This window comes from Ursus arctos, chromosome Y (assembly GCF_023065955.2).
Source record: "Ursus arctos isolate Adak ecotype North America chromosome Y, UrsArc2.0, whole genome shotgun sequence".
NCBI classification, from domain to species: Eukaryota; Metazoa; Chordata; class Mammalia; order Carnivora; family Ursidae; genus Ursus; species Ursus arctos.
In genome coordinates, this window is record NC_079874.1 from 29490885 (window position 1) to 29515047 (window position 24163).

The following is a 24163-nucleotide window of genomic DNA, read 5'->3' on the forward strand; positions in this document are numbered from 1 at the left end:
GAGAAATGCCCAATATGCTGGCCTCGAGCCCCATGCATATGGCGGGGAGCTCCCCGACCCATTAACCCAGCTCCCAGGGACCAGCCTCTGTGCGGCAGGCCCGACAGTCTACGTCTTTGATGCATCTACAAATGGAGGAGATGGGAAGAGATCTCCAAGCAGCCGACTGTGATTTCGCCGAGGGCTAGGACTGTAGACCCTGGTGTCGTTGTGTGCAGCAGGTGGGTGATAGGGGGAAAAGAGAAGAAGTAGTAAGAATACCTCCATCTGCAGCCCCGTCGATGAGATCGGAATCTGAAAACCCACCTAGGAGACAAAAACACAGTGTCAGCTCCCATATTGGGACTGTCAGGAGGGTCTCGATGTCTTGGAATGAAGGAAAACACCATCAGACTCAAAAGCAGATCTGGGGCAGGCAGGGGCAATCCAACAAGGGCTCTCCTTTATCGGAGAACCCCTTCAAATATGCAATGACAATTGAATTCCCAATTCTGTTTTTCTACGATTAGTCTCACCAAACATTCTGCTGGGAATTCTGAAAAAGACACCAAAAGAAATGGAAAGCATACACCAACCTTTTGGATGAATGTAAATTGGTCGGGTATAGATTCAACCCACGAACGGCCCTAAGTTTTCACTCTCCCCATTACACGTGGCACGTTCTGCTCACTTCTCGACTCTGCACCCGGCCACGAGACGTACTTTGGACAACGGTAAGTTGGCAAAATGGGAGCCAGGTCAATATTTTAAGATAGTCTCCGTTGGGGCTGATGCTCTTGCCCCTTGAAAGGGGCTCATCAAAGCTAGTGGCAGGGTGTGGGAGACACATAAGAGAACCCTTAGTCATCCCAGCTGAGGTCATCCGGACAAGCCAACCCCATAAGACCCACCAGCTGACCACAGACTCGTGACAGCCGTGCCTGGTCCAGACTCATGACACACAACACATCTTTTAAACAAGATTTTATTTATGTATTTTGGAGACCGAGAGAGCAAGAGAGAGTGGGCAGGGAGAGGTGCAGAGGGCGAGGGAGGAGAGTGTCAAGCAGACTCCATGTTGAGTGCAAGCCTGATGTGAGGCTTGCTCTCGTGACCCTGAGATCAGAACCTGAACCGAAACCAAGAGTCAGACGCTCAACAGACTGAGCCACCCCGGTGCCCCAAAACATAACAATTTTAAAAATTTTAAACCACATTGGGTTTGGGTATATTTTGTTTTTCAGCAATAGCTAGGTGATAATATCAGATTTAACCCATCGATTTAACAACACCTATCATGACTCAGTACAGTTTATTCCAGAAAGTCAAGGATGAATTTTGCAGAAAGACAGGCTTCATTATACCTTGTCATATTCACGGGTTAAAAGAAAAAAAAATATGCTCGTATGCATTGATAAGGACATGCACCTGATGAAATGTAATATGGGTTTTCCAGCCAAGGCAAAATGATTCAAATACAAGAAAACTGGAAAGACGAAACATAAGCATAAAAAGATATACAGATTTGATTTAAAAATCATTTTGCAAATAATGTGATAACTACACAACGAAGGGAAACGTATTAACAGGTAGCAAGGATTCATCGTGACGTGGCTGGTGAGGAAAGAGGCACGGAATTCGCTTCCGTATCACGGAAATAAGCAGAAAAATAATGGGCGTGCAATGTATTCACAGACACGAATACCAACAGGCAAAAGCCATTGAGGAATGATGTTTATAGGAACAACAATGAGAAAGCAGGACAGAACACTGAATCCGAAGCAAAAAAGCTCAATTTTGCAAACGGTCAGCACTCTCCAAATCGATTCCTCGTTGGAAAGCATTCAAATGACAATACAAGGAGGGTTGTCTTTCTCCCGAGAGGGATCAGAGACAATGACTAAGTGAGTGTTAAATTAAAAGGAAAAACCGGAGAGCCGCAAAGACGCAGGGAAACCGTGCAAACATAAAAGACCTCACGGGGAAACACACACACGCACACACACACACACACACACATTTAAAGACTCACTTACCAAAAAAGCAGTGTGAAAAATACCCAAAGGCTAAAATAAGGGGGGGGGAATGTTTTCATCATAAATGATGGCAAAGAGCATCTGTACGTGAATGAAGCAAGCTTCTCGATCCGGAAGGAGATGCCGGTTATCCTCGAATGTAACCCAGAACCAGAGACACCAGCGAGCAATGCCCAAAAGAGAAACCAGACATGTCCAACTGACACGTCGAATTAACTTCCTGTAATTTCCGAACTAAAGACGTGAAATTAGGGCCGAGGACCGTGCAACCTTTCACTCCATATGTCTGGCAAATGTTTCCAGGTGATAACAACGAGTCCCGGAGACGGTGTGCAGGAGAGACACACACTTGCACCAACAGGTGGACTGGGGTGCACTGGTATAATTTTGACGGCAATTTAAAAAAAAAAAGTCAAAAACAGTAGCACACACGGACCTAAACTGTTTGACTCCCACCATCTCTTTTAAGAAATAAGAAAGGGAAGGTATGAAGGTTTCTTATTTTTTTTTAAAGATTTTACTTATTTATTTGACAGAGAGAGACAGCCACCGAGAGAGGGAACACAAGCAGGGGGAGTGGGAGAGGAAGAAGCAGGCTCCCAGCGGAGGAGCCTGATGTGGGGCTCGATCCCAGAACGCCGGGATCACGCCCTGAGCCGAAGGCAGATGCCTAACAACTGCGCCACCCAGGAGCCCCTGAAGGTTTCTTAAGTTTGCTTTGCAAATCAGACTTCTCCAGCGTCAGAAGAAACACAGCATTTTTGACATTAAGACGCACGATGAAAACGACCAAATGGACTAAAAAAGGTTTATGAAATATTAATAAGCTCGACATGAGGTTAGGACAGTAGGAATGAAAGACCGCCATCGGCTCTTAGGGATTCTGCTCATTTCAATTTACGTCTAAAACACTGGGGAACATAACCGCCGAAATGTTGACGGTGGCATAATATGGAGACATTTATGTTTTCATGTGTAAAAAATTAAACCAATCTAAAGCAAGAAACCCACTCACTAAGCATCTAAAGGCTTCACACAGCCGTGCAATTCAGAAAACAGGTGCCAGTTGGGTTATTCTAAATATACTGGAATGTGTCGGAAAAAGGAAAAAGGCTGAAAATCCAACAGCTTCCCTCGAGGGAAACCACAAGCTGATACTTTTCTCCAAATCCGTTCTATACATTTAGGGATGCCTGGGTGGCTCAGTCGGTTGGGTGTCTCTTGATTCTGGCTCAGGTCACGAGCTGGGGGTCGTGGGATCGTGCCCTGTGTCGGACTCTGTGCTCAGCACAGACTCTGCTTGGGATTCTCCCTGTCCTTCTGCCCCACCCCTGCTCACGCTCTCTCTCTCCGTCAAAAAAAAAAAATTAATAAAAAAGAAATACGTAAACTATTCCATTGCATTTTTGGAAGGATTATGTAAAACCTTGGAATGGAACCCCAGCAAATCAAAAAGTCAATTCCAAACCAAAAATATCTTTTAGAAAACCTGTACTACCATACTCTCAGAAATGCACAGAACACCTACAGGGTAGGGGGTCTTACCAGAAGATCCAGGCTGGTTGGGGTTTGGATGCGGCTTTGGTTTGGGTGGATTGGGTGGTACTGGGTCGTCTGTTGGTAAAACATAAGCGTTGCGTTGGTGAGCACTCAGCAAAAAACTCCCCAAAAAACAAAACCCATCAGTTTGCCTACAGATAGTTTCCCAAACTGCTAGAAAGTGGAGCATAGCTTCCCAAACACAGCCACCTGCCCATTCCTTTCCGTCATCATCCAGCTGCCCTACTTACCTTCGAGAGAACTGAACACTTCAAATACTTCCATAAATTTCCGTTAGAAACTAAGGCAGGTGTCTGGACCAGCTGCAGAATGTGTGGGATCCAGTGCGAAACGAAGATGCAGGGCCCCTCATTCAAACCACATTGAGAATTTCAATATGGCGGCATCAAACCATCCCAGCAAGGCTGGGGCTCCTGGTGAGTGCGTGAGTGCGGGTTACTGGCCCAGGCAAGGGTGTTCACATTGACCTTATGCCATTCCAAAGGCTGCAAGCCCGTTTTTAAAAATAAAAGCAAAAGCAGACAGGTGACAATGAGAAACCCAACAAGGGTCAACGACAACACACCATTCCCTACGTGTTTGTGGTAACAGCTCGTTCTGACTTCAGAGGGACAAGACTCTTGGGAACGATGATAATTTGGAGATCATAGCAAGTCAGCCAGCCAGCAGACTTCTCAAAGGTACTTACTGTTTCCTCCCCCGCCGAGGGCATCTTCTAGACTGAACCCATCATCGTCTGCAAGGGAAACAGGCTGTTAACACCGAGGATCCAGGAAGGAGTTCAGCTCCCTAAACAAACAGAGGAATCCCTGCATCCCCGCCTCCCCAAACACATCTCCGAATACCAGTCTGATCCAGGTCCAGACAGAAGAGCCAAATTCCTGACCTCTCGGAGGAAAGAAGCAAGAGAGAAAACAAAACCCACAAAATGGAGCTCTCCAATCCATGGCGCTACAGGGACCGAGCTGAGATGCCAACTCTGCCCGCCGAGAATCCCTTGCTGTCGCCCTTCCATTCGAAACCACCCCTCCCGCGTGGCCAGGGCCCTCTGTAAGGCAGACACGACGTGGTGGGTGAAGCAATGAGGCACCAGATTCGGGCTGGTGTGCACCGACACTGGGGTTCCCTCAATGAAATGATGGGACCCCTGCTGGTGGCATCGCGGGTTGCCTGGGTTTTATGAACCCTTTTCAAGGTCCAGCTACGTCTGGGGACGTTGGCAAATCTGCCCGATGCAAGGCACTGAACTACCATAAACATTCAGGTTCTCAACAATCTCTTATCCAGCGTCCCCTGCACGCCCGTGCTGCGCAAGGATGTGGATTTGAATGCAACAGGTGCCATCCCTTCACCCCTGACGGGACATTCTGGCCGGGAAGCCCTATCCTTAAACCTATTCAGTTAAACACAAATTTAAAAAACAACAGCGGTAAGACCTCCATGATTTTCGCATCATTTTTTTGTCTGGGTGGCTTAGGAGCAATGGATGAGACCCTGTTCCTGATTCCTGACTTTCATTCGAAAGGAATCCCTCCAAGAATGGGCGGGTGTGTCCCAGCGGCTGGCGACTGGGTTCGCTCATGGGTTCTACCGGCATCTCAGCCCCAAAACTTGCTTCTCCTACACAACGCATATCCAAAACCAGAGCAAAAGCGTCTGGATGCGCTGTCCCAGAAAGCATCCCCCAGACCCATCAGCCCAGAGTCTTGCCCAAAAAACATGGCGCCCTGTGGCCGACGTCCCAACATCGCTCCAGTAGGAACCAGTCTGCGTGCAGAGCCTCCGAAACCACTCGTGTCTATGCTAGTCTGTGTCTCCACCAGTTCTTGGGGTGAACAGGAGCTTCTTACCAGCGCTGGGTCTCTTGGGCGGTGCCGTGGGCTTCTTGTCATTGTCTAGAGAGAAAAGACATCAAATCAGCAAGACCTGCGGTGAGAAACCGTGCCAACTCTTGGGGATGCCTTATGCGCTTTTTAAAAAAGTCGGAGAATGTCCAAAGCACCTGGTCGCTCAGGTGGCAGTGGCCAAGGGTTCGAGCGTGAATTCTGAGCCCACCAGGATTCCCACGGACAGGTGCACAGGCTCATGTTGGCCATGGTTTCTGGTGAGACCAAGAGCATGGAGGTCTCGGTTTACGTCCCCTACCCAGAGCGTCTGGCTGTTCCTCCTCCCGCGTGAGTCCCTTTACCCCCATACACGCTTCGATATCCTTACTACGTTCAGACAAAACACTCATCATCCGTTTCACGTCAACATTCTAATATTCCATCTTTCACCTTACAAATATTAAATCTTAAGAGTACTCACCACCAAGGGCATCTGACAAATCGAAATCTTGACCTACGGGGACAAAGAGACCAGTTAGAAATTGGGGAGATAAAAATGTAAGCATTAAGAAGACAATACAAAAAAGGGGGGGAGGCTGAAATTTTTCTGGATTTCACGATGTCTGTGGCAGTTAGCCGCTTTCTAAAACGTATAACGAGCCAGAACTTCTCATTTCTTCCACCTGCTCACGTTTACGCCGAAAAGTAAGATGATAGTTAACGTTCGAAGCAGCTGGTGATCCTAAAATTTAGTTGCAGTTACGGCAGTAGGAAAACAGGGTAATTTCGCCCGTGCATCATTCATGAACAGCAGACCCTTTGCGATAATGACTAACGATGTCCCGTACGTGATGGAAAACACGCACAGACAGAAAAATCCCCTTTCACGACCAACCTCTCTGACTACGCACCCAACCTACATTTCTTGCAGAATTTCTAGACAAGCGAGAAACACACAGAAATTGTTTTTCAGTCTCCTGGGATTGCAGAGGACGGGGCATCTGCTGAGCTGTTCCTTGTTCTTCTCTCCGGTCCGGCTGTTTTCACTGAAACCGTGTCCATGCCGCTGCTGACTGCCCATTTCCGATGGGCTGCAGAGAAGGCACCGTAAGGAAACTCTGGAGAAGCCAGCGTGGACTGCGTGGTCAGCGGTGAGGAGACTGACCGCAGGTGGGACAGGACTGTAAGGTCCAGAAACTACGGGGACACCTGCCCCACCTCGGAAAGTGCTGGGTGATCAACGGTCCATGAACACGCGTGGGAGCTGCCTCAGTGAAGGCATGAGCTCAGCGTACGAACGTCTCACACAGGCGACGCTCTGTAATTGTGTCCTCCCTCCTGTGTGCGTGGGGCATGCGTGTGCGTGTGCGCATAGATATAAGTGTGTGTGTGCGGTATGTGGGTGTGGTTGTGCACACGTGTGCACGGTTTGCATGTGGGCCCGTGTGTAAGTGTGTGTAGCCTGTGTGTGCATATCTGTGTAGGTCTGTGTGTGGTCTCTGTATGTGCATAGGTCTGTATGTCTCTATGTCTAGTTTGGGTGTATTTGTCTCTGTGTGTGCACATGTCTGTATGCGTGTGTCTGTGTGTGCGTGTTTGTACGTGTGTACTAAGAACAGGTGCAGAAGCAGGTGCTCTCAGGCACAGCGTGCATGGGGCCCCCAGCAGCACCACAATGGGGCTGCATTCATGATCTCAAACCCTGGAGTGACCATGTCTACACCGCGTGGTCCAGACACAACAAATGCAGTAATACCTAGTCCCGTGTGCAGCAGGTTTCGCTGAGGGAGCAGGTGGGGATTTTACCAACACCAAAGACCCCACTGGGCGCGTGCATAAACCTGCATGTCTATACACACCTGCCGTCGTGTGTATTTACAGAAACCCGCACCTGTCCACTCCCCTCACATACGCTTCGCCTGACATCACCGTGCAGAGAGCTTTCTCAGACGTCCATCTCCCCTCGCATGAGAATGTGTGCACGTGGGCGTGTTAGCCGTGTGTAAGCATGAACATGGGTGTGTGATAGGCGTGTGTATGCACTGCACGTGGGCACGTGTCTGTGTGCACCAGAACCACTGACCGAGAACTCACTCTCCCGCTGCCTCTTGCCCTGCCCAACCTGCCCCGCCACTGCTGTGAGGAGATCACGGGTCCCCTGCATGCCCCTTCCGCTGACCCCCACGTGGTCCCCACAGAAACCGAGTAGGAGCAGACTGAGCAGGGGTGGGGGAGGACTCTCCAACCACCCTCCAGCCCCCCACACCCCCAGACTGCCCCTGTCTGCTGTTGATCTCATCCAGGGCTCTCTGCTTCAGATCACGGCAATGCCCCCATCCAGTCACCAAAATCAACCTGGAGCTTACTGCTCCCAGGACCCCAAGGTCAACCACAGGCAGGTCTGACAGTGGACGGGCAAAGGAAGAATGTCCCCTTCCCAGCCTCCTTCCCAACCCCCCAGCGTGCCCCAGGAGAATGCACTTGGCCCCAGAGCGAGAGCTTGGCTTCCAGTTTGACCTCTAGGCTGGGACCCCTGCAAGATTGCCACGGGCTGAGGACAACACGCAAGACCTGCAAGCATTCAGCTGAGACCATTTCACCCTGGATCCCATGTCTCAGGGCTCTCCCTGCCTTCTGTACCCTGGGGACCTCCTGTCTCCTGGTCACAAAGCCACACCCTCACCATGGGTGACAGAATGCAAAGGACTGCCCCCCGGGAGTCCTTCCCATACACAGCTGCACAGAAATTCAGGGGCACAGAGGGGCCAGCTCCCATGGAAATCCCCCCTTAACTCAATCATGAACACGCCAGCTGTTCCAAGATTGTGCCGATGTTTGCAAAAAGGATGCACACACATTATAACCAGCTGGAACCCCCACGGGAACGGTCAGGAAATGCAATGATTCAACACCCAGCAGCACTGACCAGCAGTAACCCCTCCCAACCTCCTTCTAACCTAATCTATCCCTCTACACCACGGGTCTACCAGTTCCAAGCCAACACTGCTGACTCTGTGTCATCACGGGCGGCCACGTCAGGGGGCTCCCGGCTCCCGGCAGAAATTCTCGTCTGCTGGCTACTCTCTGGGGCCAACTGCCGATCGGGGCTGCCAGACCAGGAGTCTAGACTCCATGTCCAACATTCAAGGTAGGCAGCCCTTGGTCCCGGCTGCAAGTGGACCACTGTGCATGGAAGCCTGTCCAGCCCTGTAGGCTCCAACCCCCCTCAAAGCTGCAGATGTTCAGGGGAAGTCAGGGGTGAGTCACGCAGGGCGAGGCTGCCCCTGGCCAGAGGGAGAGACACATGAGTCACACTGATGGCACCATGCCTCCAGCAGCCCCTCCCACCCTGTATCAGCTAGTCATGCCGGGACACAGGAAGAGCCATGTGCATTCCCCAAAACCCCTGGGCAGGCAGGCGGGTGGGTGGGCGGCTCCTCCTGAGTGTGGATGCCGCCCTGCCCAGATCTCCATGCCCTCCTGGATCTCCATCCCCTCCTGGATCTCCAAACCCCTGGATCTCCATCCCCCCCGGGTCTCCATCCCCACCGGGTCTCCATCCCCCCCGGGTCTCCATCCCCACCGGGTCTCTATCCCCCCTGGGTCTCCATCCCCCCTTGGATCTCCATCCCTGCCTAAGTCTCCATCCCCTCCCAGATCTCCAAACCCCTGGATCTCCATCCCCCCCAGGTCTCCATCCCCCCTGGGTCTCCATCCCCCCTGAGTCTCCATCCCCGCCTGAGTCTCCATCCCCGCCTGGATCTCCAAACCCCTGGATCTCCATCCCCCCCGGGTCTCCATCCCCATCGGGTCTCTATCCCCCCTGGGTCTCCATCCCCCCCGGGTCTCCATCCCACCTGGGTCTCCATCCCCCCTTGGGTCTCCATCCCCACCTGGGTCTCCATCCCCCTGGACCTCCAAACCCCCTGGGTCTCCATCCCCCCCGGGTCTCCATCCCACCTGGGTCTCCATCCCCCCCGGGTCTCCATCCCACCTGGGTCTCCATCCTGCCAACCCAGGCAGAATCGGGTTTCTCTGAAATGCTAACACGACGCTGGACCATTGCAGAAATACAAAGCAGGACAGAGATAGCATAATACTAAATGACAGAAAGGACAAATGACAGGATTCATACGGGGAACATAACTTATATGAACACACAATAGAAATAAATTATAGATGTATATTCAGAATTACTTATGTATATTTACGTCTATAGAATATAGAATTCTATATAGAATATGGAATAAATCATAGATATATAATTAAAATAACATATATTTACATATATAGAATGTAGAATTCTATATAGTATACGGAATAAATTATAGATATATATTTAGAATAAGTAATATATATTTACATATATAGAATATAGTATTCTACATAGAATATGGAACAAATTATACATACATGGAATAAAATATATTTTTTCATACATAGAGAATATAAAATTCTATATAGAATATGGAATAAATTACAGATATATATGGAATACATTATACACATTTCCATATATACAGAATATAGAATTCTATACAGAATATGGAATAAATATAGACATATATTTAGAATAAATTATATATTTAAATATATAGAATATAGAATTGTACATAGACTATGGAATAAATTATAGACATATATTCGGAATAAATTATATATATTACACACATATGTAGAATATGGAATAAATTGTAATATAAATTTAGACTAAATTACATATGTAATACTGTTATATAAGTTATATAATGTTATAATAAAGATGATAGAAATTGCAAATCATATAACTTATACACAGACTTTATAAAATCAACAGATAAATTATATTAAAAGTAAAAGTAAGTTATATAAATTAAATTAGAATAGGAACCAAATATATTGATGAATTATAGAAACTGTAAATTACGTAATTTATAATTACACACAGAACTTATAAATTATATAAATAAACACATAAGATAAAACACAAATGAGTTATGGAAATAAAACCGGAATGGGGGTGCCTGGGTGGCACAGCGGTTAAGCGTCTGCCTTCGGCTCAGGGCGTGATCCCGGCGTTATGGGATCGAGCCCCACATCAGGCTCCTTCGCTAGGAGCCTGCTTCTTCCTCTCCCACTCCCCCTGCTTGTGTTCCCTCTCTCGCTGGCTGTCTCTAACACTGTCAAATAAATAAATAAAATCTTAAAAAAAAATAAAGAAATAAAACTAGAATGGAAATGAAATGTAATCATAACAAATTATGGAAATTACAAATTATGTAATGCATAATTTATACACACATAAACTTATAAACCCTATAAACAAAAGTCGTAAGTCACAGGACTTAAGAAATAAGTCACAGGACTAAAATAGGATTATTTGTGATAATGTATAGATGTTTGTTATACATACTTACACATCACAATTTATACAGAGCTTATAAACTATATAAACATATGAATAGAATTACAGAAATACAATGAGAATAGAAAGAAATGACACCTATTCCCAATAAATTACACAAATTGCCCATCTTATAATTTGTACCCGTAAATCACAGAGACAAATACATACATAAGTAAAATAAATTGGGGAACGATGAGAAGAGAGAAATGCCAAGGAGGCAGTGAAGGCACTGCACAGAAGACAGGAGGAGTGCAGACCCCCAAGGCGCCCGGGGTCCCCCCCAGCAGAACCACCTGCACATGACACGGAGCCCTGGGGGCCGTGCATGCTCTGTGCCACGTCTGCTGCCACCAGGCAAAGGCTTTTCGTGAAAGAGACCCCCGGTCACATCGCATGCCTTGAGCACCCAGCGTCTAGCTTCCTGGGGGCCGGGAGGCAGGGTCCCCTCCACCCAACGGGGCTCCCCGGCACAAAGCCCGGGGCACGGAGACCCACACAGGTGTCGACGACACCCCGAGCTCTGCAGGTCAGGGGGACGCTGGACGTGGTGACCATGAGTGGCATTCGACTGCATTTTATGTTTCCATATTGAGAACGTCCTGTGTTTCCTGCCGCGAGACGTGCATTGCTTAGAAATACCTCTCTGCGTCCTGCAGACGTGTCATTGAACAGTCGGCCCTACAGATGGTAAGATTTATTTTTGTGAGACAGAGAGGGAGCGTGCATGAGCGAGAGGGGTGGACAAGACAGAGAGAGAGAGAATCTCAAGCAGACGCGGGACTCGACCCTGAGATCGCAACTTGTGCTGAAACCAAGAGTCTGAGGCTAAAAGGACTTTGCCACCCAGGCGCCCCTGCCCATCAGATTTTTTGAGTCCTGGTCCCGGGTCCAGCTTCCCAAAGACACACGACGTCCTAACAACAGGTGAGGAGCTGTGCACAAAAATGCAGTCAGCGGCTTGGGGACAGGCGAGCAACAAAGACCAAGCCGGCGGAATTTCACCACCACTCCAGCAGCGGGAGCCAAGCTGGCGAGCTGCACACGCGTGGCCGTGAGCACATGGCACGGCGGTCCCCCCAGGGAACACTCTTGGCTACAAAAAGGAACCAAGCTCAGGGGCACGGCAGTCTAGGGTGTCGTGAAGACCCCAACGGCTCACGTCAACTCTGGTCCATGTTTCCATCCCACGTGGATTGTCGACCTGACCCCGATTCTGTGTGTGGCTGCAGGTGAAAAGCAGCCAGTCCGGTTCATCATCCCCGGGACGAAAGCGCTCCGGGGCTGGGATGAGCCGGGTCCTTTTATGTAAGTTTACAACACGCTGGAGGAGGAGGGGAAAGGTCTTTCTCGAGTCATTCTGGGGACAGCCCTGGCAGGTATCCCAAGTTGTGCACAAAACCCAGGAATCTGGTGAGGCCGTGGGTGGGGTGTTGGGGACCGTCATGGTCCCCGGGGGTGCCTGTGCCAATGCATTCCTGATAGACCAAGCTGCCATCTGTGCACCTTTCTATCACCCTCTAGCCAGGACCCTCTGCTCTGTGCCCGCTGCTGCATGGGGCTCCTTCCAGGCCCCCCAGGGACATCCGGTCTCTCCCCTGCAGGAAGCAAAGGCATTACTCCCTGCAGGGCGAGCTCCAAAACCAGACTAGCAGCCCACACTCCAACCCCAGCCACCTCCCCAACTGTGCTCCTTTCACACAGGACCCCACCCTGCCCACCTGGGCTGGCCCCAAAAGACCCATTAGACGGCCCCACACTTTGTCAGCTCACGGAGCCCTTTGCGGCTCTGGAAACTGGCCCAAGGTCCCCAAACAGACTCGACCATTTTGTTTATTAATTACAGTCAATTCTCATGCGTCATGGAAGTTACATTCTATGAACTGTCGGGAATGCTGAATGCACGGATACTCCGTCTTCCCTCCTAGGGACGTATGGGCTTAGGACCCCACAGCCTGGGGCCAACGAGTCAACGCATGCCCTTGTGTTCTGCGTGTTTCTGCCTAAGCAGAGCTTACTGGATCTGTGCTGTTTATTTGTCAGCATTGCCAAGCACGGGACACAAAAATGCACGGCTTGTGTGCCTGGACAGACCATGAAAAGGACACTTGTTGACAACCTGGAGGCTGGACGGTGACTCAGACACTTTGCACTTTTGCGCCCTCCCTGAACACGGGCGCTATTCACCCAGGAGTTCCAAGGAAATGTTAGCAGGGGGCGAATGCACAAATATGGAAACTGACTGTGGAGAGTGCACCACACTTCGGTTCAAACAACGTACCCCCAGGAGTTCCTGCGGTGTCTAACACATGTGGCTGTGTGTTCCTACAATCTTCATTCGGATCCTCTCCTTGCCCATACATGGGAATCCCTTCTTTCCATACCAAGAGCACTCCTATTCATACCTCAAAGCCCCGAGAAAAGGCTGCCTCCTCTGAGAAGCCCTCTGTCACTCCTTTTGGGCACAATGAAGCATTTCCTCACCAACGCTTGCAAAGATTGCTTCTCAACTCTAGCCATGGCTGATTTCTTAAGTCTGGAGGCTCAGCTCATGCTCCCGGCGAATTAAATCAGAAATTTTGAGGGCTGGGATTAAGGGACCAGTGTCTGCAAGCCTTACCGACATGATGCCGATGTGTGGCCAGCATTGCAGGTTTTTAATTCGCTGATCCAGGCTCTACCAACCACCTCTGCCCCTCCAACCTGCTCCCCGTGCTGTTTACCTCTCTTGCAGGTAAGTGCGAACACATACCTTGCTGCTCAAAACCCCCCAGGTGAGTTTCAAAACCACATCCTGGCAACCGGGGCCACCCATCACGTATCCCCTTGCAGGTAAGTCTGCAGCTAGAAATAAACTACTTTCTTTCAGCATTAATCACTGCTTCTGCCTTCTCTTCTCATCCTCCAGAGACTCACAATCTCACACACTTAGGTTTGCCTTTTGCAAGCCCCGCCCCCAGCCTGAAAAGCCCTCTCCCTGCTTTGTCAGGCTTCCACCGCTATGAAGTTCTGTCTATTCATGAAAACTCGGTGTCCACAGAGGTTCCCATCTGTGAGGAGCTCCCTCTGACCCCTGGGGGAGAGTGGTCTCTGCTCCCCTTCACTGCACCCCTTCTACACACTGCACCAGAAGGGATACCTTGCTTGTCTCTCTCCTGGCAGAGAAGAGAGGATGGGGGTCAGGTATTTCTTGTCTGGACCCCCAGCACACAGCAGGGAGAGAATACAGATACCACTGGGAATTCAATCTATGCTGGCCGAAGGCATGCATGAGAGCCAGTGGCTGGGTGTGTGGGTAAAAGCACAGATGGATAGGTGAGTTGGTATGTGGGTAGATAGATGAGTGGATGGATGGACAGACAGTAGACAGATACACAAACCTAGATAAAAGAAAAAAGTGGTGTTAGTTATAAACAAATGATGGGGGATAGATGCAGTATGAGTGGACAGATAAACCAATGGATGGACAGATAGATGGGTGGATGGTTGGATGAAGGGACAGATAGATGGCTGGACAGATAGATGGGTGCATGTATGGATGGATGGATGAATACATATAAGGGTGGGTGGGTGGGTGGATGGATGGATGGATGGATGGATAGGTAGGTAGGTTGGTTGATGAAGAATTGGACAAGAGGACAGATGGACAGGTAGACGGGTGGATTAATGGATGTGTAGATGGATGAACTTATGGATAAATGGATGGATGGATGGATGGATGGATGGATGGATGGATGGATGGATGGACGGATGGATGGATAGATGGATGGATGGATGGACGGACGGATGGATGGATGGATGGATGGATGGATGGATGGATAGATGTGTGGATGGATAGATGGATGGATGGATGGATGGATGGATGGATGGATGGATGGATGCATAGATGTGTGGATGGGTGGATGGATAGATGGATGGATGGATGGATGGATGGATGGATAGATGGATGGGTGGATGGATAGATGGATGGATGGATGGATGGACGGACGGACGGACGGACGGATGGATGGATGGATGAACTGATGGATAGATGGGTGGATGCATGCATGCATAGGGAGTTGGAAAGTGGGTAGATGAACAGATGGACGGGTGGACAGAACATGGAATCCATGAGGAGTTGAAGAGGCCTCAGTGACTGATCTTGGATATGTTTGCTATCAGGATTCAGTGGAGTTCTCGTCCATGTGGAGTTAAGTTTCACTAAATGTAGGGCAATCCCCTGTATTTCCCTGTCAAGCCACATTACTGAGAGAGGCATCTCCCTCTGTGGTCTACACAGCGACACCTGGAGAGCTTGGTGCAACTGTCAAATGACTGAGCCCAGTGGCCCCAAGGCCCAGGTCTTGTAATCCAACATAAATCTGATGACACAGGTAAGCCTGGGCAAGAGTGATTTCTCCAAGCTCCTGGGGGACCCTGTTGTGGGGCCAGGCCCAAGAATCTTGGATCTGGACCTCCACTGGCCACTGAGGGTTCCTGAGCAGCTGTGCAATTACAATCATCACTCAGACATCAGGACAGAGAGCAGAGAAGGCAAGCAAGTGGAAGAATGAACAGCCCTGAGCCTGGGATCTTCTCCACCCAAACAGCAAATAATTGGTTTAATATAACCTCTGCAGTGTTACATGTTTTATCTTGTGCATTAAAGCATGAAGTACTCTGAGAAGCAGTCCTCACCGAGCCTCCTAAAAAAGCCTCAGAAGTCCAGGGAAGAAGTCCAGTTAAGGGCTCTTCCATCCATCTGAGAAAAATGTCAGGGTTAGGGGTGCAAGTCTGAAAAAGAAAAGAAGAGAGAAGAGAAGAGAAGAGAAGAGGAGAGGAGAGGAGAGGAGAGGAGAGGAGAGGAGAGGAGAAGAGAAGAGAAGAGAAGAGAAGAGAAGAGAAGAGAAGAGAAGAGAAGAGAAGAGAAAAAAGAAAAGAAAAAAAAGAAAGGAGGGAGGGAAGGAAGGAAGGAAAGAAGGAAGAAAGGAAATAAAAGGAAAGACCAAAAAAAGGCAGAAATAGATAAAGGAGCATGAGTCAAGAAAGAATCAGAAGATCCAGTGAACAGAATTTGGTAATAGATGAAATATGGGAGGAAGGAGCCGGCAGGAATGAAGGGTGGTTCTTCTGTCTAAGAGTCTGGGCAAATGGCCATATCACAAAAGATAGGAATGAAGGAGGAGACGTAAGCTGAGGAGAAAATAATGAGAAGTTCCAGATACAGAGCATTGGAGACACCATGGGTGCAACCAGATGGACTTCGTTTAGAAGCTGTTACCTACATTAAGCTTAACTTGGAGATATATTCAGGGCTGGTACCTCAGGGGAGGGAGAACGGGCATCCCAAGAGTTGCACAGAGAAGCTTCCTGCCCTGTGGCCAGACACAGGGTGCCAGGCTAAGGCTCCTCTTCCTCTCTGTCATCCCACTCCCCAGTCCTTTCCCCAACTCCATACCAGCTTCCTCTTGTCAGAATCCAGAGATTCTGACCCATTTGTCACCTGGTGATATGCTTATGATGCTCTGTGATGAGTCCAGCAGCTTTCCGAGCAAGGAGACATGTACACCCCACCTGGAAGCCACTTGGGACAGGTTGGGGTGTCTCTCTCAGCTACATGCCTATCACCTGGATAGCTACCTGTCCATCCATTCTGTCTGCTTTCCTGTCTATGTATCTATGTAGCTACGTGTCTATGTGTCTACCTATTTATCACCCATCCATTCTTTCTATCTATCTATCTATCTATCTATCTATCTATCTATCTATCTATCTATATCTATCTATATCTATCTATCTATCTATCTATCTATCTATCTATCTATCTAATTAATCTATCCATCCATCCATCTAAACATCCATCTGTCATATCTATCTATCCATCCATCCATCTGTACATCTATCTATGTATCTATCCAACCATCCATCCATCATATCTACTGTATATCTATCTATCTATCTATCTATCTATCTATCTATCTATCTATCTACCTATCCATCCTCCAACCATCCATCCACCCATCTACCCAAACATCCATCCATCCATCTCTACATCTATGTACCTATCTATCCATCCATCCATGATATCTATCTATCTATCTATCTATCTATCTATCTATCTATCTATCTTTCTGTCATTCGTCCATCCATCCATCATTCCATCCATCCATCATATCTACTGTGTATCTATCTATCCATCTATCCATCCTCCATCCATCCATCCATCCACCCATCTACCCAAACATCCATCCATCCATCCATCTCTGCATCTATCTCTGTAGCTATCTATCCATCCACCCATCCATCCATCATATCTATCTAGCCATCCAGCCAGCCATTCTATCTATCTATCTATCTATCTATCTATCTATCTATCTATCTATCTAATATATCCATTCATCCTCCATCTAAACATCCATCCATCATATCTATCCATCCATCCATCTGTACATCTATCTATGTATCTATCCATCCGTCCATCCATCATATCTACTGTGTATCTATCTATCTATCTATCTATCTATCTATCTATCTATCATTCGTCCATCCATCCATCCATCCATCCATCCATCATTCAATCCATTCATCATATCTATCTACCTATTTATCTATCTACGCATCCATCCATCTTTATAACTGTTTATCCATTCCTCTATCTATCTATCTATCTATCATCTATCATCATCTATGTATTATCAACGTATCCATCCATCCATCATGTGTACTATATCTATCATTTATCATCTACCTGTCAGTCATCAATCAATCAACACTTTATCTCACCCTCCAAGTGCTACCTCAGTCTAGCAGGCCATGAGTCCTCAAGCAAGCTCCCCAGCAGGAAGGGGCCACGGCCCCGTCTTTCATGCAGCATCCAGCCGGGATCTGAGCAAGAGTCAGCTGTTCTCATCCACGTCCTGCTCAGTGAAACCCCACCACGTCCTTCCTTTCCTGCGACACCGTGTTGCTCTGCCTCAGATAGCTGGCGGTTCCCCTTCCCGTCTCCTTTCATCCTGCTGGAGTACACTGGGGTACACTCTGTGCTGAGTTTGGGGCAAACGCCACAGTTTCCGTTCACGTTGAGCACAGAACCCACGTCCTCCTCTAAGAGAAGACAGCTAACAGTCTCAGAAGGAAACTGGCAATAGAAGGGTTCTTGCACTATTTACAAAATCGACGTGTCTCCAAGACCCTGTGCCCCCCAGACAGCATCACCTATTACCTTGTCTGCATATAACACCAGTCCACGGTGCATCCCAGTGCACTCTGCAACCCTTACGCTTACCAGGGAGCAATCAGACCAGCACACAGGGGCCGTGGCAAAGGCAGCCGTGAACAGAAGCAGCCAGAAATCTCTGGCCCCGATGTCTCGGGATGAGTAATGCCTTCCAAAGCCTCGGAATGCAGCCACTCTGCTACTTCAGCCGCCTTCTCTGGGACAGCAGTTCATTTAAGGACTTAAAATTATTATGTTGTTTCCAAAAGCACTCTCTTGGAGCAATTATGTGGCTCTTTGCAAAGTTCCTGATACAATGCAATGTGAAGGCACCTCTCCAAAACCAAGGGGACCCATCCAAAACTTCCAAAACAAAGGGGACCTATGCAAAACTTTCAAACCAAGAGGACCTATCCAAAACTTCCAAAACCAAGGGGACGTATCCAAAACTTGCAAAACCAAGGGGACCTCTGCAAAACTTCCAAAACCAAGGGAACCCATCCAAAACTTGCAAAACCAAGGGGACCTCTGCAAAATTTGGAAAAACAAGGGGACCTCTGCAAAACTTCCAAAACCAAGGGGACCTCTGCAAAACTTCCAAAACCAAGGGGACCCATCCAAAACTTGCAAAACCAAGGGGACCTCTGCAAAATTTGGAAAACCAAGGGGACCTCTGCAAAACTTCCAAAACCAAGAGGACCTATCCAAAGCTTTCACGTGGAGAAAGGAACGTGATTTGCTGGGGCTTTGGAGCTGCAAGTGTGTTGAAACCCTCTGCCTGCCACCCGGGGCAACAGATCCATTTTATATCCTGGCCCAGCCCACCGCGACGCGCAGAAACAGAACAAAAGCCTCACGGGTGCTCACTCCGCCAGGCTCCTGGCGGAACACACGGCTGCTTAAACCTCTAGTGAATTTTCTACTTGTCAACGCTGCCGGCCGCACACGGAACTCTCAGCCCATCAGTGGGTCCCAAGCTGCCGTTGGAGAAACACACCGGTTTGCAGGCTTGCGACTGACGCGGGGGCGGGGGGAGGAAAAAGGAAGTGTCTGGTTTCCTGTTTAAGGGATTTTAATAACACGGCTAGCGAGCGAGAGCGCACGAGGGGTAGTGGCAGCGTTGAGTCATTCGAGAATCACACCCATGTGTTATCTCCCCAAACTGGTCTAACAACCAGGCCGGCAGCGAAGAGCAAGAAATTCGAGAAAGGGAGGTGTTGTGTCTCTGGATGGGTGGGACATAATACGAATCCCCCAATACAACTAGGACTGGGTGAGTCACCATCGCTCACCCCCAGACATTGGCACACACAGCAAAGAGCAGCAGGGGTTGGACGGTGGGCCATGCGGCCAAGCGACATGGTGGCACCAAGACCGCCGAGGGTCCCTGTGGCCTCCCCCACCGCGGGGCGCATCACCAATCCTCACAGCTGCTAACTGGGTGGAAACGCGCCGTGTTGACGCGGGTCCCTGGACTGCAAGGTTTCAGGGCGACTATTAATTAAAAGGAAGAGTCCTCGTTGAAAATATGGGAGAAACATTAGGGAAGGCCTGCCCTTCCTTGCAGACGCTCTCCGCGTTTGTCCAACGTAGGGAAATGATTGCAACAGCTCAACACGTCACTCGCGTATATGACGGGCTGTCTGCACACAGCCACGTGCACGCGGGAGGCCTTGCTGTGTCCCCCACCCCAGCGGATGGGACGCGGCATTGGGGTTTCGTGCATATTCCGTCCTAGCACCGCGTTCTGCCCCTTCTACGTCTGCAGAAAAGCCGTCTGCGTGGGGAGAAGAGGTTGCGTGTGATTACCACCCCCAACAACACCCTTCCTGTCCCCATGCAGATGTCCCCGCTAAATAACACCACCGGGAAATAATCGGCTGGACCGGGTTCCGTAAGTTCCGAGTGGATGATGACGCTTGCTGGAGGCAATCCCGCTCGTTCTCCAGGGTGTGTCCTTCTCAGATGTTTAGAAAATGCGCCTCTATCTGGAGACAGCATTTCCCGAACCACTGTATCCCCCGTGCCCCTAAAAGGACTTTTGGAGATCCCTCCCTAAGCACACGCTGCGTCATCCATCACAAGAATCGGCAAAGGACCAAAGCATGTCCCAGAGCGGTCTCTGCTGATTCACTTGGGACGGACGCCCAGGCGTTAAAACAAAGCACGTGAAGACACACGGACATGTCCCGTGTGCCGTGTGTCTCTCCGACCCCCGCAAAGCCTGGGCATCCTATAAAACACTCCTCCAGTCTCTGGGCATCCGAATGAATCCACATAGAGCGACAATGTTGACGAATTTTTTTTTAAGGGGGGAGGGGGCTCCAACTCACGATCCCGAAATCAAGATGTGATTTGAGATCAAGAGTCAGACGCTTCATAGACTGAGCCCCCCAGGCGCCCCCGCCCCCGGAATGCTGAGTAATTCTGAGCCTCCAAATACAGCATCCGTCTTAGAGCCCTACCCTGTCTGTAAGTCACAAGACACGTACCGATTCTTCCCCCTAAAAGAGGCCACCGCGCGCTGGAAAATCTCAGGAGGTGGAAATAGCATGACGGCCACGTGTGGGCTGCTCGGGGTCCCGCGGGGAAGACATCCACCAGACAAAAAGCCAGATTCTGTCCACGAAGTCCTGCCGGGGCCCCTCCACGTTCAATTGGGTAAAACGCTCTATTAGCTACATTCTTTTCTAAATGAGACCAGGCAGCCAAGATGTCATCCAGATGGAAGGAAAAAAGTCTACCAAAATCAAGCATTTTCCTATCTCGTCATGCACAAAAAACAAAGCATTAGCCTCATAAACTGAGAACAGAAAAAAAAAGCTCCAAAGCACAGAGGTCAACAAGGCGCAATTAAGTTTTATCAGAGCCCAAAGGGCAGGCGGTCCATGCAGACAAACAGGCGGAAGCTGTTTCCTCTGCCAGAGGGAGGCAGAGAACGAGACGCCTGCCCGGGGCAGAGACCAGAGCCACTGTCAGGAAACTGGAGACCCCAAGCCCACACTCGCGTGTGACATTTGGGGCTGGATGACTGTCTGGGGTGGGGCGTCCTGTGCAAGGTGCGGTGTCGAGCAGAGTCTCTGGTCTCCACCCACCACCTGCCTGTGGCACCCCTTTCCCCAGGCGTCACAGCTCAAAAAAAAAAAAAAAAAAAAATCCCCAGGCATTTCCCAAGTGTCCCCAGGGTAGGGAAAACCCAACTCTTGGAAAGGTGAAATGCATCTTTACTACCTCTCCTCCATCCATCCCTCCATTCCCACGGGAATCTCAGAAGAAAGCCAGGAAACGGGGGTGGGGGGGGGGGTGGGGGGGTGGCTGGGTCCTGAGCACTTTAAAATGCGCCCCATGCTATTAAAAGCAAAGGTCTGTCCCCAGGCTCAATGGGGTTTTATAGCCATTGTGCAAACCACAGCAAACACATATTTCTATAGGAAAGTGTGTTCTGACCTTGGCCAACTGGAAAGCACTTTCCTGATTAAAAAAACCCATTTGTATCTTTGGAACAGCTGGTTCCTGCCCCCCCACCCCCACCCCAGAAGGATCAAGTACGGACGGGTGTGGGGGGGGGGGCGTGCATTCTTAAAAAGATGAACACTTACTAAAGCTCCATCCTTCCAACCTTTCTGGGCTGTTTTGGGGCGAGGCCAGCTCCCCTCGCCTCCCTGCCCCCACCCCACTGCCACCAGTAATTTTCGTAAAATCATCCCCCGTGTTCGAGTTGCCCGGCACCATCTGTACAGAAATCGGATAATTCCCGGAGAATTGCACTGTGGGGTTCTCTAAGAAAAAAAAAACAACAACATCACAACAGGACTTGTGTGGGGTCCCAAGAACAGAAGGCTGTCCCAGCTCTGTGAGCAGAACTGGGAGCAGAGGGAGCCCCCCATGCGGCTCGCCACGATGTCCCACGTCACCGCACTGAGTTCTTGAATGATAAGACGGTCACCGTTCTGGCAGCCCCCATTCCCCAGAGGACAGTCCCGTCGTGAGGGACCAGAACCACTCCTCATCCATTTCCCTGGACCCCAGCCCTGGGGAGGTGCTGAAGGCAAAGTGCAGAAACACACCCACAGGGATCTACAGAAAGCCCTCCAAGCAGGTATGCAAGCAAACTCAGGAAGACAACCCCAGGGGGGGACAAACCCATAGAAATGGAGCAGCCTGAGCCGAAAGAAAAAGGACCTTTATTCCGGAAGAAAGAGAAAACCTGGAAAGCCATGCCAGGCCCTCTCCGGCAGGCTCTAAAATGTTCCAACAGGTTCCCCCATAGACCAGGCTTAATGTCCCCTGAAGCCACCAGAGGCCACGGGGCCCCATTTACAAGGCGCCCACAGCAATTCACAAATCCTCCCCTAAAACAACCGGGGTGCCAAGGACTCTAAAGTCAAGCGCTTAGCCCGGAACTGGAGGTCCTCCAACAACAGGGAAAACGCCCAGCACCGTGCAGGCCTTGGGGTCATGATTCCTGTTTGCAAAATGTATCCACCTCGGAGCACCCGGGTCCTGAAACTCTGCAGCCGTGGGCCCCGCTGCCCCCTTACCAGTCTCGCCACAGTCCCCGCGTGGGTCCCGGAGGCCGAGGGCAATAACCGTGAGGTAGGGGGAAGCTTTCAAAACGCCATGCCCAGCAAAAAATCCGAGCTTTGGAAAGGACGGAGAGAGGGAAACAGGATGGCAAGTTTCCCTTGAAACGGAGAGGGACAGCAAAACAGGCCACAGCCAGAAACAGGCCTGGGCTGCGAGGGCGGAACGGGGGGTGCGGGGGTGGGCTCCCCGGCCTCCCCTTCTCCTGACACCTTTTCTGTGTTTTCTGAATTCTCCACTGGAGCACACGAGCAGTCTGCTGCGAACACCGTTCTTTTCAGCGCGCTCAGCGAGCGCCCCAGTCCCCAGGCGTGGGCGCTCGGTGCTTCTGAACGTGCCCAGCTCTCCAAGTTGTTCAGGACTACCCCCACCCCCGCTCCGCCGGCTCGCAGGCGGCACAGCCCAGGCCAAATTTAGGCCCCGGGACGCAGGGCGTGGCTCCGCGCGCACCAACAAAGACAGGGGCCCCGGGGCGCGCCAGGGGGGGACCCCGACCGCTGCGGGGGTGCACACGCGGATGGGGGCATCTAAGAAGTCTCCCGCGTGCCGGCACCCAGGGCCGGCGGCTCGCGCGAGTGCCTCCAGCTATCGGAGTTTGTGATTTTGAAAACACACGGTGCATTTCCCCTCTGGAGTAAGTCCAAACCCGCCCAGGAAAAAAGTTGGAGGGCCGTGCGGCCGCCTCCTTGGGGCGTTGGCTACCCGCTGGCAAGGCGCGTCCTGCCCGGCGGGGAGGAGGGCCCGGGGGTCCTCGCTGCCCCCTCCCAGGCCCGCCTCCTGCAGGACGTCCCCGCGGCCCTCCCTGGGGTCCCGGCGCGCGCGTCCCCATGCGGGTCCCCGGGTGGGCCCGTGCCCCCGGGTCACTCCGCCCGCCCCGCCCTCCAAGCCCCCCAAATCCCCATATCGCTCACCGTGGGCGGGCACCAGGGTGCTGAGCAGGCCGACCAGCAGCAGCGCGAGGGCGGCCCGGCGAGCCATGGTGCTCGGGGCGCCGCGCAGGAAGCGTCCCGGGAGTGGGGCCCGCGGGTGGCGGTGGCGGCTGCGGCGGCTGGAGTGCCCACGGGGCGGGGCCCAGGGCGGGAGAGGTGGAGGGGCGCCCCGTGGCCCCGCCCTGGCCTCAGCTCGCCCCGCCCGCTGCCCGGGACACCCCAGCGCGGGCCTGGCGCAGGGGAGGGGACGAGCGGGGGAGGCCTGGTTACTCACTGCGGCCAGAAGGGAGCAAGTGGCCCCCTCTATTTGGAAAGTGGGGGCCTTCTACGCGCCCTTAATGACCCCAGGGCGGCCCAGACGGGAGCAAGTGACCCCCTTCTCCCTGCTCGGAAAGTGGGGGCCGCTTACCCTCCCCTAACGACCCCAGGGCGGCCCGGAAGGGAGCAAATAACCCCCTCCCCACCCAGAAAGTGGGGCCCCTCCTTGTGTCCACAGCCCCTAACGGGGTCCACGCCCCCAAGAACGCCCAAGTGACTAACGCGAAACCACCCGCGGAGCCCCTTCCCTGCTCCTATCTCCTAACGGGGACACGAGCAACCCGAAGTGGGGGCAAAGGGAAATGCTCTCCTTTCCCGGAACTGTATGTAGTTCCCTGGCCCCGGGGCAGCCC

At 50.9% G+C, this 24163-nt stretch overlaps 1 protein-coding gene across 4 annotated transcripts in view; it reads right to left on the bottom strand.

The window, feature by feature from the left end:
* LOC113240782 (CD99 antigen) overlaps positions 1 to 23645 on the bottom strand; it is a 36111-nt gene extending 12466 nt beyond the window's left edge. For 2 of the 4 annotated variants that reach the window (XM_026478199.4, XM_048213188.2), the window contains exons 1-6: positions 23475 to 23642; positions 5883 to 5915; positions 5426 to 5470; positions 4264 to 4311; positions 3561 to 3629; positions 262 to 306 (exon numbers count right to left, since the gene is read on the bottom strand). In XM_026478199.4, coding sequence (XP_026333984.2) covers positions 262 to 306; positions 3561 to 3629; positions 4264 to 4311; positions 5426 to 5470; positions 5883 to 5915; positions 23475 to 23541 — 307 coding nt within the window. In that variant the 5' untranslated portion in view covers positions 23542 to 23642. Of the gene's footprint in view, positions 1 to 261; positions 307 to 3560; positions 3630 to 4263; positions 4312 to 5425; positions 5471 to 5882; positions 5916 to 23474 lie in introns of all 4 variants that reach the window. The other 2 variants (XM_048213187.2, XM_048213189.2) reach the window with 2 other exon arrangements.
* Between the last annotated feature and the right edge of the window lie 518 nt (positions 23646 to 24163).